The sequence below is a fragment of the Taudactylus pleione genome, unplaced genomic scaffold (genome assembly GCF_031769625.1).
Source record: "Taudactylus pleione unplaced genomic scaffold, aTauple2 ptg000458l, whole genome shotgun sequence".
Classification (NCBI taxonomy): Eukaryota; Metazoa; Chordata; class Amphibia; order Anura; family Myobatrachidae; genus Taudactylus; species Taudactylus pleione.
Window position 1 is genome coordinate 1500752 of NW_028284860.1, and position 16651 is coordinate 1517402.

At 41.4% G+C, this 16651-nt stretch overlaps 1 protein-coding gene across 2 annotated transcripts in view; it reads right to left on the reverse strand.

Annotated features, from left to right (window-relative positions):
- Positions 1–6596: 6596 nt before the first annotated feature.
- Positions 6597–16651, reverse strand: part of DYRK3 (dual specificity tyrosine phosphorylation regulated kinase 3) — a 29817-nt gene continuing 19762 nt past the window's right edge. For both annotated transcript variants that reach the window (XM_088448559.1, XM_088448560.1), the window contains one exon: positions 6597–14022. In XM_088448559.1, coding sequence (XP_088304685.1) covers positions 12475–14022 — 1548 coding nt within the window. In that variant the 3' untranslated portion in view covers positions 6597–12474. The remainder of the gene's footprint in view (positions 14023–16651) is intronic.

Here is a 16651-nt window from a genome sequence, read left to right on the forward strand (position 1 = left end):
GTGCCTCGCACTTTTTAAGGGGCCAAAAGTAATGGGACAAACTAAACAATCCTAAATCTAACTTTCACTTTTTAATACTTTGTTGCAAATCCTTTGCAGGCAATTACAGCCTGAAGTCTGGAACGCATAGACATCACCAGACGCTGGGTTTCATCCCTGGTGATGCTCTGCCAGGCCTCTACTGCAAATGTCTTCAGTTCCTGCTTGTTCTTGGGGCATTTTCCCTTCAGTTTTGTCTTCATCAAGTGAAATGCATGCTCAATCGGATTCAGGTCAGGGGATTGACTTGGCCATTGCATAACATTCCACTTTTTAGCCTTAAAAAACTATTTGGTTGCTTTTGCAGTATGCTTCGGGTCATTGTCCATCTGCACTGTGAAGCACCGTCCAATGAGTTCTGAAGCATTTGACTGAATATGAGCATATAATATTTCCCGAAACACTTCAGAATTCATTCTGCTGCTTTTGTCAGCAGTCACATCATCAATAAATACAAGGGAACCAGTTCCATTGGCAGCCATACATGCCCACGCCATGACACTACCACCACCATGCTTCACTGATGGGGTGGTATGTTTTGGATCATGAGAAGTTCCTTTCCTTCTCCATACATTTCTCTTCCCATCACTCTGGTACAAGTTGATCTTTGTCTCATCTGTCCATAGGATGTTGTTCCAGAACTGTAATGGCTTTTTTAGATGTTGTTTGGCAATCTGGTCTTCCTGTTTTTGTGGCTCACCAATGGCTTACATCTTGTGGTGAACCCTCTATATTCACTCTTGTGAAGTCTTCTCTTGATTGTTGACTTTGACACATATACACCTACCTCCTGGAGAGTGTTCATGATTTGGCCACCTGTTGTGAAGGGGTTTTTCTTCACCAGGGAAATAATTATTCGGTCATCCACCACAGTTGTTTTCCGTGGTCTTCCGGGTCTTTTGGTGTTGCTGAGCTCTCCGATGCGTTCTTTCTTTTTAAGTATGTTCCAAACAGTTGATTTGGCCACACCTAATGTTTTTGCTATCTCTCTGATGGGTTTGTTTTGATTTTTCAGCCTAATGATGGCTTTCTTCTTTGGATCTCATATTGAGAGTCGACAGCAACTGATTCCAAATGCAAATGTCACACCTAGAATCAACTCCAGACCTTTTACCTGCTTAATTGATAATGAAATAATGAGGGAATAGCTCACACCTGTCCATGAAATAGCTTTTGAGTTGATAGTCCCATTACATTTGGCCCCTTAAAAAGTGGGAGGCACATATAGAAACCATTGTAATTCCTACACCGTTCACCTGATTTGGATGTAATTACCCTCAAATTAAATCTGAAAGTCTGCAGTTAAAGCACATCTTGTTTGTTTCATTTCAAAGCCATTGTGGTGGTGAATAGAGGCCAAAATATTAAAATTCTGTCAATGTCCCAATATTTATGCACCTGACTGTAGATTAGTAATCCTCCAAATCCTATATAGGAGAGTCTCTGTCTGGTATAGAACAATGTAGTCACTGATAATAAAGAAGTATTTTGAGTCAATGAAAACAGTTAATATATTTCAGATCTTAACTATGCGGAGGAACATCTATAGATTCTATCACTATCACAAGTAATGTGAATAATACTAAAGCTGTTATTGCAGGACAGCAGTTATAAATCATATGGTAGGTTTTAGTAATCTGATCTCAGAAGTTGCAAAAAAACCCATCTGGGTAGATTTGTGAAATTTCACAATGAGGATTGTGCACAAATGCACCTGCTGCTACTGAGCCAGCTCTCACCCTTTCCTGTGGAAGTCCTTTTGGATCGGAGGTAGGTCTTTGCATCCTGGAACAAACACAGCTTGTACAGATGCCACATGGAAGGACTGTGTATTGAGTGATCACTGTAAAGGTGCATACACACGTAACAATTTTGTAACCAGCGATTTTCTGTCAGATTTTCCCTTGAAACAGTGAACGATTTTTTGAAGTGTAATGAACGATTTTTACAACGATGAACGAAAAATGTTCCTTCCCTAATGAAAATTATTATGTTGGACAGTCTGAAATGGACGATAAACTACAAACGGGAACGCGGATGAACGATTATCGTTCATTATAACTCAGAAACTGAACGATTTATTGAACGTTAACGACAAATCGTTCAAAAAATCGTTACGTGTGTATGCACCTTTGGTGAATAACTGTGAAAAGTTCAATTACTCCATAAATCTGATAGGATCTTAGCATAATGGCAAATGATCTCGCTCTGAAATTATGGATAAAAGGAAACTGATGCATTTCTTCAGTCTAGCCGATTTCCTGAGATGGTAGTGTACCTGATTGAGCCTATATAAAATGGTTGTGCTACACACTAGGCCAGTCCTCTAGCAATGTCCTTTGTAATGCTATTTGGAGCGGTGTGGCCTGGTTTCTCCTGTTTACACTGGAGCACCTTAAGGCCCATTTAATCAACAAGTTTTATCATACGCAATGAGTTTTAAAACGCGTTGCATATGATAATACTGCTACAGCCAATCAGCTCCTAACTGTCATCTGATTGAAATATGACAGTTGGGAGCTGATTGGTTGTAGTACCATTTATTTTAGTTTTAAATCTTGTTGCATAAGATAAAAATGGGTCCCCTTGTGTGGTACTCGATTAACCTATCCTGTGTCTTCAGTTAATTCTTCATCTGTTACTGGAGCTGAGATGTTTTTATATGACTTTATGTTGTATTACTGATACAGTTAGTGAAAAAAAAATGCAAGCAAACTGTCAATCAAGATGGTTTTTAATGGTTTATGAAACATAGGGCCTGATTCAGAGCCGCTCGTAAGCGGCCGCTCGTTCGTTCCGAGCGATGTTTGCCCAACTGCGCATGCGTACGGATCGTTATACGCATGCGCAAACCAGTCAGTGTGGCCGAAAATCGTTTGTTCGCTAAATAGCGAATGCCTGCTATTTTGAGTGACAGGAGGAGGCGTATGTGGGTGGTAACGGGGGAAGGTGCTTGAAAACGGGGAGTGGAGATCAGAACGCAGGCGTGCTTAAAGGTCAAAACGGGCGTTTTAAGGGTGTGCATAATTAATACAGCAGCGTCATTGACCACGTCACTGGTTTATTTTATAGTCAGAACTGCTCGCATGATTGCGGTAGGAAGAACCAACCACAAGAATAGCGAGCAGTTCATACACTGGTCGATGTACTTGATTAATCTAATAAATAGCGGACATGACGTAGGATGCGAGCGGCCAGGGGGCGTAGTTTTCCAAAAAACGACCGCATGTTTTGTTCGCTCGTTCAGACCTAGAGGTGTGAACAGACCGGTTCATTTGAATAGCCACCCCTTTTTTCTGAACGAGCGAGCGCAAATAGCATCCGGCTCTGAATCAGGCCCATAGTTAACTAAAAGTATTGACATTGAAATACATGTTCATATTATCCGGTTTATTTTTTACATTTTTTTATTTCATGTATTTGCATTTATGTGCTTTACAAAATATCCTGAAATCGATTTATTTTAAAATCAGACATTGTTATTATTTGTATTCTTAATTATAATGTTCAAGTATTATGGACCCATCGTTCACTGGGTCACTAATCTTTGTGGCCTTAGCTGGAGATTGCTTATGTTTTCTCTCTCCCTCCTCCTCCTTCTGTGAGGTGAGGATCGGCATCTCAGCCCCCAGGCTGCGTTGTGTGTGTGTCCTGACTTCCACTGCGCATAACAGAGATTGGAGAGACCCAGGGGTTAAAGTTGTCTGCGTTCCAAAACCTGTTTTGTTAAGCGGAACCAGTTATGCCTCCGCTGGGGCCCTGACCCTGCAGTGGGCCGAAAAGGTGCCCAACAGGTTCACCTGTTACTGGCCGGGGACTGCTTGGCTGCCATGGCTGTGCATAGTATGCATACACTGTCTGCAGATCACAGAGTGACCCCCATGTTCCCTCAGTGTCACATGACATCACATTTGTGAAGCAAAGGGACTCTGCATGCACATTTCATACAGAGCCGGAGGCCCAGAGCTATTTAAGAGAGGAGCCGGAAAACGGGAGGTGAACATACAGGGGGAGAACGCTGGGGTATATTGGAAGGTTGGGAACTGTGTGGCATACAGGTTTGGCACTGTGGAGCATTTTTGATGGGGATGGGGGGTGCTGAATGACCCGCCTTGGGTTCCAAATATTTTAGGTACACCACTGGGTGGTGCTATGTCTGTCGGCTTGCCTCCCGCTTCTCTGATCCCTGCAGCAATTTTTTACATCATCAAGAAAAGAGTGAAAGAGAGCAGAAACTGTGTGCAGAAGAGAAGACATAGAAGATGAGAGGGATGGGTATGGGATGCATCCCGGCGGGATATTGAACGTATCCAAGGTGAGATGGGGCTGCAGCAAAGTAACACAGGTGGGGTGAGCTGGAGGAGAGACAAGGGGGATGATGCTGAAATAACACAAGGGGTTTGGTGCTGGAGAGAAGCATTGAGGATGATGCTGAGAGATGCAGGGGGGATGGCACTGTAGAGATGTAAGAGGATGGTGTGTCTCCAGGTGTTTGATATAGGAAGTTCACATTTTCCCCTGTTCTAAAACTTCTATTACTATGTATTATCCAGTTGAACCTCTGTTGTATGAAGATGATCTATTATTCCTACGCAAGCAAGTGGCTTCCGTACCACATCATCTTCTATATGCATACTGACTACCGGCTCCAAACGCTTCTTAAGGAGGTTCAATTTCTTCAAAGGTCCCCCATAGAAGTAAGAAACGACTTGAGCAAGAGCGTAACTACTATAGGTGCAGTGGGTGCAGCTGCTAAGGGACCCACAGCTGTGGGGGCATGTCTTCTTTGTCTGAACCGTCTTTCTATATGAGGTTTTTTTTTTTGTATTGTTTTTTTTCTATTGGGCAGTACACAGGTCCCCTTCATATATTGCTATAGGGCCCACAAATGACCAGTTACAACCCCCTGTTGCACAGAGTGCAAAAAAAAAACAAAAAAAAAAAACCATGGGGCACCCAAGTGACAAACACTTTGAGGTATATTTACTAAAGTGCGGGTTATAGCAGATGGAGATGTTGCCCATAGCAACCAATCAGATTCTACTTCTATCTCTAGCACTTTCTAGAAGGGTTCCCAACCACAGTCCTAAAGGCACACTAACAATCCATGTTTTAAAGGTTAGCCTACTTGAGCACAGATGACTTAATTAGTACCTCAGTTATTTTGATTTAACCACCTGTGCTAGAACATGGCTATCCCTAAAACCAGGACTGTTAGTGTGCCTTGAGGACCGAGGTTGGGAATCACTGTTCTAGAAGATAATAGCTAAAATCTGAATTGTTGCTATGGGCAACAACCTGCACTTTAGTAAATATACCCCTTGGAGATACAAAACAAAACTCAGATGGATGGCGGAAAATAATGACCTAATATACTAGCCGACTGTTAAGTTGTCTTTCCGGGGGCAGCCGGAGAGGACCAGGTGCTCTCAGCGTCGGGGGGGGGGGGGCGAGACCAGGCTACAGTCATAATTAGGCTACGCCCCCTCTACAGTAAATCCCCGCGATTTGCACATCCGTGAGCAGGGGACGGAGCTAAATGGAGCGATTCGCGTCATTAAGCCCCACCCCTTATTGTGTAAAATTTTAACTGTGCACTTGTAAGACACCTATTTTTAATCTAATTTTATTTTTAAAGCTATACCCCTGATGAAAGCCTATGGACAAAACGCATGATTATTTTTTATGGAACCGCCATATTGGTCTGCCAACAACCAAGAACCTGTACCCCAATAACAGGGCTAGACAAAGGATTAGTGTTGCCAATATACCATTGGTGGTGTTCTATTATTAATTGAAGTAATTTTTTTATGTATAGGTCATTGTTACTTTTTAAGCAAAATAAATTTGCAATACTTTACACTAAAAGCTGTTGTACTACTCTTTGGGTACATCTGGTGTAAGGGTCTCATTATAGGACCTGACTGTATAAAGCCCTACCATCTGTGATCATCTACTCATTCAAGATACCATCCCTTCCATTCCACTACCCCATCGGGAGAATTCTAAAGTGTGGGGATCAATTACATATAAAAGAAGCACCAGTATTGGACTCCACACACACACACATCGCAAAATACGCACTATAGGCGATTATCGGCTCAGTTTTTTTTAAATGACCTGGTCCGCAGCGGCCGGGTAAATGACAATCTAAGCAGCTCCCACACCAATCACCGCGGACAGCAGCATGTCCTCCAATCCACACCTGAGACCTATGCCTCCCGATAACATGACGCCGCCGGGCTCTCTTTGCGGCTCCCGCTCTGACACACTGCCTGCGCACGTATGGCAGACAGCACTGGCCGACATGCTACTCTGTGCCCCAGCCTTCCAAGCTATGTGTGCAGCTATGTGACACCGGATCCCGTTCTCCAGGGCCCGATCCTCTTCAAGTTAGTACCTGGACGCCATGCCGCACGTTGCATTCACACCATGCAATCCTATGGAGTCATAGATGCAAGAGGACACATATATACAGTACATACACTTTTTTTTTTTTTTCCTTTCTCCGCACAATGCTTTATACATAAAGAAATAAAAATGAAAACACAAAGTGCTACTTTGGAAAAAACTGTTTTTATTTCAATATGGACAGATAATACAATTGGACCCCGATTTACAAATGTAAAAATTATTTGCATATTTCATTTTACATCTTATTTGGTAGAAATATGATGCTGGATCCATAGGATAGCAAATCCTACACGTCACATTAAAAAAGAAGGAAAAAAAAACATTCAAGGTTTAAAAACCACACATTTCATAGTGCCACATATATACAAAACATAGCTCACAGTAGGTACGAAAAATTTAAATGTTTAAGATGTATATTTTAATGAGCACATGGCCTTAAAAAGAGCAAACTGTATGATGGGACAATTTCTTTGAGACGTAAACATTGGCATCTGTGGAGTCAGCGCAGGGAGAAAGTCGGTGTTTGACGTAACAAGTGAGTGTGACATGGAAACATTGGGATGCACAACATACCAGTTGGAGCCATCTGCAACACATCACTGGATTTTTATAAGCCATCATAAGGTCAATGACGAACATTTTGCAAAGGAATACACCAAATAAATATATTCTCACAAAATGTTCTTAAAATACTGTACGTACGTCATATTTTCCAGCAAGCCATTACCAGACAAAAACAAAATGTGGAAGAACGTCCACACACGTTGGATTTGCAGGTAACCTTCTACAACATGCTGGGGAGAAATAGATTGGATTCCTCTCATATCATTAAGATTCTCCTCAGAATTTCATTGTAGCATATATTTTTAGACTTATGTATGCAACCTCTTTATGGGAACACAATGCAACATAACAGGACATGGAGCAAAATAAATGTTTTGAATAAAACATTACCCACCGCACATTTGTAAATGGATGTGTAACAGAAATAAAAGCGGGAGTTACACTGTATATGAAATTCTTACTGTTCATGAGCTTTGTTGATGGAGAAAGTACTAATGAGAAAGCCCTTTTTTAAATTAACCCAAAACATTGCAGTTCTGAACAGAAAACAACTTCTAAAAAGTAGTAATATAAATGGCATTATCCAAAAGGTGCATATATATTGTACTTTCATATGTTTGTCTAGAATATTTACATCTCATTCAAACCCCCCCCCAACTCCAATCTCAACCACCCTGACCACCACTGTGCTTAACCAACAATGAAACCAGCACTGCAAAGATAAGGGATAAAATAGGGAATTATAATCTGATCTGTTGAGCAAGTGCTCGAACTCCAACAAACACTCTTGTTCACATTGTCAACCAATCATAAATCTATAAAATGTTCAATAAATAACTGATCACATTTCCGTTTCTTAAGTACTATAAATTTTTTGTTTACATTTCCAACTGCACTACATACAAAGCCACAACTTAAAAGGTTTACTCCATGCATCAAAGATTGCTCCCCCCATCCACCAAGTAGTAGAAATGCGGGGGTTCCCCCAAGCCTGGACTTGTGGAAAAAAGACGGGCAGAACTGAACAGGCAGCAGTCTCTCTCTGTTAAGGCCATGGGTGGAGAACATGGATTCGCTAATGTTAGCTATTACAGTCCTCCAAGCTCACATACTAAAACCATTCTATATAAATAACTGGGCAGGAGTGTAATGCTGGGTACACACTAGACAATGTGTGTACCCAGCTACGGCAGATGTGCCGCCATGACATATGGGGCGGTCTGTACACACTGCACGATCTGGTGTACGACCGCCCAATATATCGTTCTCCCACCACATCCAGAAGCATGATGTCGGCCACTGGATCTTGAGATCAGCCTGCACTGCAGGCAGGTCTGAAGATGCAATGAACGACGCACGGGAGCAAGCAATAGTGCGTACACACTTGACGCTCCGATTTGCCTCAAAACGACAGAGAGTCTACTTTGTACCCAGCTTAAAACTTGCTACAGCCCATTCATTAAACAACAATGAAGTTAGTAGTAGTTTTATGTATTTGAACTCCTCCAGGCTATGCAAGTGCTGGCGGGGTGACCCATCTCCTGACATGCGATACTGTACCTGCAGGTCTAATACTTGGGGGAAAGGGAGTCCAGAGGTGGAATATTTCCATATGCAGTTTCTCCTCTGAACATCTTCCTAATATAGAAAACATGACATCTTTGTCATCAGTACACTTCCTGCACATTTTCTTACCAGACATATCTAAGCCAGGTTACTTACAGACGTGACTCTTTCATTTCAGCAACTTACAAATGTTCTATTGAAGCATGCAGGATTTCCTGTACACATTCTATTTACAGGAAACAGTCTCTGACCTAAGAAAATGTATGTGGCACATAGCAGAAAAAAAGGCCTTCCTAGCACAAGAGGGGTGATTACATCCTCTTTTCCTCAGAGGATTGACAAGCTCAGGGGTTTTCAGCTGCGGGGATGGGATAAAGACTCTGTTTAGCTCAGCAACAAGAGTGCTTGTTACTGTTGTGCTTTTTGGTTACACTATGCATTGTAAATTTTCCATCTGTGCACCCTCCCTAAGAGGCCCAATCGTTTCAGAAAAGAGGGAAGCACAGTCAGGGTGTGTCACGGTTTCTCATTGTGGTTTATCCTGCTCTTTGTCACTGGTGCCTCTGATCTAGAATGTCATCTGCCTTCATTATTCCTGTGATCTCTCTGCCATTGTCTGTAGTGACACCTGTGCTGTGCGCACGTGACCACTGCAGAGTCTCATCCAGCACTTTCATGAACACGAAAAAGAGAATCACACAAAAGGATAAAACCACCTTCCATCAGATGCTCTCATAAACCTGCTTCATTCTTCCATAAAATACTACCCTTCTAAGCCTGAATCGCAACATTAATGAAGATTATACCCAGCTGTGATAGGGTCAAACCTATCCTGGGGAAAAAAAACCTGCAATTTAAAACTTACATTACATTCTATTCACTTTCCTTCTAGTCTCTCAATCACCTGCAAACCCCAACATCATTCTGACCGGTCAAACATTTTTAAACTGAAAATGGAGCAAGGATGTAAGCCTCCAGATGATGGGGTCTAGCTTGCACATGCTCTGCTGCTTTTACAATTCTGATTCCGAGTCGCATGTAACTTTGTATGTGGCCGCATCCAGCATGCATTGCGGGCTGCATATGCATCTTTGCAAACATTCGCACGATTCAGAGCTGTACACATCTCAGCTGTGTCACTGTGGCTGCTAAATGGGTGGCAACAAAGCCAATTTGCGACAACCCTCAAGTGAACGAGTGGACGCACGTTTCAGATGGTTCGTCTGTACCTGGCATGGGGTAAGTGTAAGATCAGATGATGATGGCTGCCCTCGCATAGAGTGTAGTGGGGCAACACGATCATTCAGAAGCGTACATTAGCATTACATTTGAAGCTCACTCACATTCTGTTCGCAGCGGGCGGCCAGCGATGCGCTTACATTGTGTGCGACTCAAAATCAGACCCATTGTTTTTCCTTTTTAGCTTCATTTGGTATTCTCAATTTTTAGCCTTTGTTTTTAATTGATATAAAAAAAACTTTATATAACACATAATTTACATTAGATATAAGGTATCATTAAAAAAGTCCTCAATATAGATTACAATGATAACCTAGATGATGGACATGGGAAATATAGGCTGTGTGTTACAAATACTTTTATGGCTAGGGTTAAATATAGTAATAGGAACTCAAAGATATCGATCACTTATTGCTTGTGTGTACAAGGTCATCTAAATCTGTATCGGACATGTTGTGGAACATCTATAAGCACTGCTCTACTATGATCAATACTATTTATGGACAAAATTATATACTGTCCGTAGTAATTTCTTTGGTCTTAAGATGCCCACACAATTTGTACTCACAAAGCAATGATATTCTAGATCTTACAATTACCCATACATGTGGCACACACAAAAAAAAAATTTTTATTTAAAAAGGAAAAAAAAAAAACCCTTTCAGAAATATGATCACACAAGGCTGAAGCTTTTGATCACCCATATTAGAACAATGATTATAATCATAGTTATAGCATATTTCTGGGCATGTTCACCTATTTATCAGGTTTAGTTAATTAATAATTGATTTTGATTAAAATCCATAAAAATGTTGCATATGTGTGTACCTTAAAGCTTTAAACAAGGCAGAGTACATCAGACTGAAATAAATAAATTCTGATACTAACTGCAATGTTTTATCCCAATACATTATCCTATAGAGATTGCTCAGAGCATCCACACTTGTAATGAAAAGGATAAACTGTGCTTGGGGATGACATCTTACCATGTCTCCAAAAGCCCAGCACAGTCCATTGGAGGATAAACCAATTATAAAAACCACATTTAACAAAATATTCTGCCCAAACATCAGTAGTTATTAAAAATTGACAGGAATGCCTTCAAATACTTAAATTTGCCAATTAAAAAAAAACAAAAAACAAAAAAAACAGGCATTAGCACTCTATCCCACACACATCATATCAAATGTGACTTTGAATAAAAGCATTGTAGGAATATGGCTGATTACTCATTTGATCCACAAATTGAGCATTGCACCCCAACAACGAACGAACCCTTAGCCCTTGGACTTAGCACCAAGTTAAATAAATCTGCAAGCAAATTGTTGGCAATCAGAAAATGTGACAACATTGAAGCTGGAATGAACATCATTAGCTACAGGTCATTGTTTAGCATTTAACTCAGTCAGTCATATATACTTTGCATCCAACTTGTACCATCTTAAAAACAATCACAGAAGGGGGTACATAAAATAGCAAGAATTTGGGATGTAGGTGCACCAATGTTATTAAGATAGAAGGCAAAGTGGTAAGCTTTGTCTTAACTGCCTAAAAAATGTAACAGGCTTAGTAGAGGTGGATCTACATTTGAAGATGTTTTTATATAGCTGGTTTTCTTAAAACAGAGAAGTACCCAGCCTTTTAGTTGGGAAGAATAGGGATAAACATTATCCTGGCATTGGCAGAAGTAAATGAGAGGTGCCAGCTGCACATTGCAGCTTTACTGTGGGCTCCCCTCCTTCACACAACCAACATTTGCCAACTGTTAAAAGGTGCTTCGCACTTTTGTTCTTGACATTAATTCTGAATATTTTTTCTGTAGATATTTAGAAGGGAGAATATCTAATATTGTTTACTCTTTTATCCTTGTACAAATATTAAAATATTACAAAGCAAGAGTAAACCTCTCATTAATTGTTATTACAATGTTCTATACATTTGTTATTGTATTGGTAATTTCTAAGAAACTGAAGAATTTTATGGGTTGACCGACTTAAAATTCAGTAATAAAAATGGGACAATTATGTTTTTTTTGTAATTCCCTAGAAATTACTCTACTATGTCCCATGACAGTATCAGCACCATGGCTGGAAAGCATGAGTGCACATCTACATCCATCTAAAAACAAAACATTTGTAAGTGGTTGAAAAGTTGGCATTCCCAAATAACCCTGTAAATGAAGGTAGCATACTAAGTATCGTCATAGCTCTCTCTCATGGCCAAAAGTCTTCTCAGCGCCTAACTTTTGTCAAACTGCACGGCTGGCCAAGAGGAGGCAGCAAATGTGGGCAAAACTGCTGGATTAATTGGTACCTCATATTCTCTGAAGACTTAAATGACAGCATAACAAGTAAACAGAGGTCATTACTTTTACTCCTTCATTCGGTTATTATTGCTTTTGCTTATTCACAAGAATGACATACTGAACTATTCGATAAAGAATCAAGTTTGTACCAGATGGCGATTGAAATGCTTAGCCCTTGACACACAATTGATCCTGATTATACATAGCTAAAATCGGTCAGGATTAATATTTATTTTCTGCTTTTTTTTCTTTGATGTAATAATTAAAATGCTAAATCTTTTCAAATTATGGTGGATAAGTTGTGGGCAGCAAAATATTTTCATTGCTGTGCTTAACATCAATAAGAATTAGCTGACTAGTTTGGGCAATACAGTTCGAAGTGGTATGCTCCCATTAGAGTCATTCATTAAATTGGCTCGTAATTTATTGGCCACACCCACTACGGGGGGTAATTTAGAGACAATCCCTGGGAAAGAGCTGGTATGGCTTGTAATCCTTTTTCCTGAAGACTTGTCTGTTACTGGGGGCTTAGGCAACCGCTTACAGATCCACTGGTGTCTCAGAGCCTGACTAGGGGTCATGCGTGCAGTCGGATCCCAGTTCAGACAACCTTTTAAGAAGTCGATGAAAAGAGCATCTTCACAACCCTTTAGTGCTGCCAACCAGTCCTTGCTGCCTGGAGCACCACGCATCTTGCCTCTGCGTGACCTGCTTCCGTTTAGAACTACAGAACCATTAGGAAGTGTGTTGACTGTGCAATAGCGAGGATAGCCCTTGGAGTTGAAAAAATTCTTTGCCCTCTTGGCTTGTTCTAAAACCTTTGGAGGTGGAGCCCCAAGGAGTTCCATCATGCACGCTAACTGATCTCCCTCATCCTCGCCGGGGAACAGTGGGTAGCCAGTCAACAGTTCCACCAAAATACACCCAAAGCTCCACATATCAATGGGCATGCCATAACGACTTCCAATGATTACTTCTGGTGCCCTATAGAAACGAGACTGAATATATGTGTAGACTCTCTGGTGCTCAAAGCAACTGGATCCAAAGTCAATCACTTTAATTCCACTGCGTCCTTGTTGTTTAAGCAAAATGTTTTCTGGTTTAAGGTCACAGTGGATGATTTTATTCCTGTGTAGAGCTTCCAGGCATTGTAGGATCGAGTGGGCAAACTTCCGAACTAGCTGTAGGCTAAAACCCTGGAATTTGTTTCTCTTAATTAGTTCATACAAGTTCATGTTCAGAAGCTCAAAGGTCATGCAGATGTGACTGCGGAACGTAAAACTTTCCAGCATGTGAATTACGTTCATGCTCCCAGTCTTATCTTGTTTCTTTAGATGTTCCAGGATCCGGATCTCTTCCGCTGCCTGCCGGTGAAATCTCTTCTCATTACGGACGATCTTTAGGGCCAAATGCTGGTGGAGTTTGTGGTCATAAACTTTTGCCACCTGACCAAAGCTACCTTTCCCAATTAACTTCAGCACCTCATATCGATAAGCCACATGGTCATGGGGCACCAATGTATATCCACCTTGGTCATCATCATACCCTCCATTGTTAGGACCCCCTACAACACCTTGTCTTTTCTTTGCATTTGGACCCACAAAGTAGATCTCATGGAAGTTACTAATTTCTTGCACTTCAAAGGAGGTCAGCTGGTGTTTATTTTGTTTAAGAGATTGCTCAGGACTTAAATATGGGGCCTTGGAGGACTTGGTCGAGCCATCACTGGATTTTGAGGTGCCTGAACTGTCTGAGCTCTTTTCTTTGGTCAGCACTGGCAATGCGTAGTCCGCTCCTAAGATTACACCACTACCCCTGCGATTGCCAGAGTCATCAAATAATTGCTGAACCTTGACCTGCTGGTGGTCTTTCATTGCAAATTTATTTCCACTTATCTAGGAGAAAATGAAAACAAAATAAAATGAGTAGGTTGAAAACAAAAAATGGAATCACAATAGATAAACATTTGTATAAGAAGTAAAAAAACAAACAAACACAACATTTACACTATACAAGGATATTTTGTCCAGGAAAAGGAATTATCCAGTAATTTGAGCTGTAGACTTAAAGCAACAATTATTTAAAAAGACAAAGCCAACATGGTTTTGCCATGTTGGTATCAAATATGACTTGTCATAGGGGTGGCTAAATTGGGCATGATATTGCCATTGGGACAATGACTGAGCAGCTGCAATATTTCTGGTTATTCCCGTGGCCTGTTCGTGCAGTCAGAGCATGGCATAGGTATAGGGGAAAGATTCCAACATGTCCTATTGATTTTCATCTGATTTGTATTCAGCATCATTCTCTTTTTGGGGCCAGACACCCTGCTATAAACAGACCGATTGCCAGGATTGTATTTACTACTGTATTGTGAAGAGTCATTAATATGATTTTAGGACAAAATCAGTATATATCAGACTGAGGATTTGCCTTAAATGTTTATGGTTTTCCTTAAGAAAGAATGGACACCGTAGAGTTAAAAATCTGGCATTTATAGGCACAGTAACATATTGGTCTTATTTATTTATTAACAGTTTCTTATATAGTGCAGAATATTCCGCTGCGCTTTACAATTGGAACATTAATGGAATAAAACTGGGTAATAAACAGACAGATAAATACAGTAGGTAGGAAGGCCATGCTCGCAAGCTTGCAATCTATCATCTGAAAGGATTTTTTACTTGATAGACTTACATCAAAGTCAAAACCCTCAGATGGGTTATGAGTTAAGGTGTATGGTATGATATATTGTTCTATCTCGGATTGAAACGATATATTGTACACATCGTTTGGTGCGTATGCCCGATCCGTCATTCTGGATGGTCTTTCATCGCATCATCCACTCTGCTGTCCTGCATGTCAGATGGGACGATGCAAGGAACGATGCGGTGCAGTTGCATGCAGCATGTAATGATACATTGCGCTTTTGTACACCGGATCATACAAAGTGTATGGCGTGCGTGATGCATTGTTACATCGAATTGCACAGTTGCTGGCTTGCACAATCATGTGATGTGTTCCCAGCCTAACAGTTACTATAAAAAACTGCAGCCTAAATTATTAGGATAGCTTGGTGTGCACAAATTTCACATTATGAAGTCAATATAAGTTAATGAACTCTGCAACAATAATTTATCATAACTGGTTTGACTAGTTTTGACCACCTAATAATGTATCACACAGCACAAAGTTGTATAAAGCAATGGATAGTCTATCTTCAGAAAACAAAATAATGCCTAATACAACTTATGCATTCATATATCCCTTCCGACTGGAAATGTGAATACTACAAAAGGGCAAGGCTTTGGGTGTGCACAGTAAGGCTCATAGTATTACTATCACTGTGAGTAACCCTTTGTCCAACAGAACTTCAAACGTGGACTGTCAGACAAACTATGAGCCTGGAAGTAATAACAATACTTCCGTAGTTTCTCTGCTGAATTTCTTCCCGAGCACATAGGAGTTACATGCAGAAATGGGGTAACAGAGAGATGAAAGAAACTTTGCTACAATTGTTAGTCATCTGCATTTAAGTTGAAAGAGAAATAAACCATTTTTATATTAGTGAATATATACTTTGTATGTATGTCACAGATAACATAGAACTGTGGTAGGCAACCTGATATACTGTACTTCAATGGCTGCATTGTCCCACTAACATTCAAGGGTGGTATAAAAAGATTGACAATGTCTAGTCAAAAGGTCAACATTTTTTTTTTTTCTTTTTTATTTTTTTTTTTTTATAATTTAACCCTAATCCTCCCCTAGTGCCTGACCCTCCTAACCCTCCCCCAGGGGCATTTTAAGAGAGGAGGGGGGCCCTTGTACAGCCTCGGTTTGGGCCCCCTCCTCTCTGTCAGCACACTGAGGGTCTAATTCAGACCTGCTAGCAAGCGGGTCGATGGTGCCCTAATGCGCATGCGCACGACGGAGGGAGCTCCGTCGTGCGCATGCGCGAGACCCGCATAGTGACAGCCAAGCTGTCGCTATGGGTCTCGCACCAAAGGGGGCGTGCTGTCGATGGTGAGTGACAGAACGCCCCCTTTGGTGGGCGTGCCGGGGGCGTTGCTGCCCAGATGGAGCTGGGTCCGGCCCCACTGACATCACAAGTGATGTCAGTGGGAGTGCTTTTGGCTCTGATAGAGCCAAAAGCACTCCTGGGCTTGCGGCAGCGAGACCCTACCGCAGGGTCTCATCGCAAGCCCGATGGTCCCGATGGTCTTGACCATTGTGACCATCTTTTTGGCCGCTCGCATAAGCTGTGGGTGGTCACCCACAGCTATGTGAGCGGCCAGGAGGCCGCTCCATTTTTAGGTAGGAGGCCCCTGATTCAGAGCGAGCGCTCTGGTCAGAGCGTCCGGCTCTGAATCAGGCCCTGAGAGCAGTAGATTCTAGCTTCATGCCAGAACCTACTGTGCATGCGCGGGTCTGCAGGAAAATGTCCCGTGGACATCTTTTCTGTGCAAGAGCAGGTCACCGGGAAAATGGCTGCCGCCATTTTCGAAGTGATTTTTTTTTCTG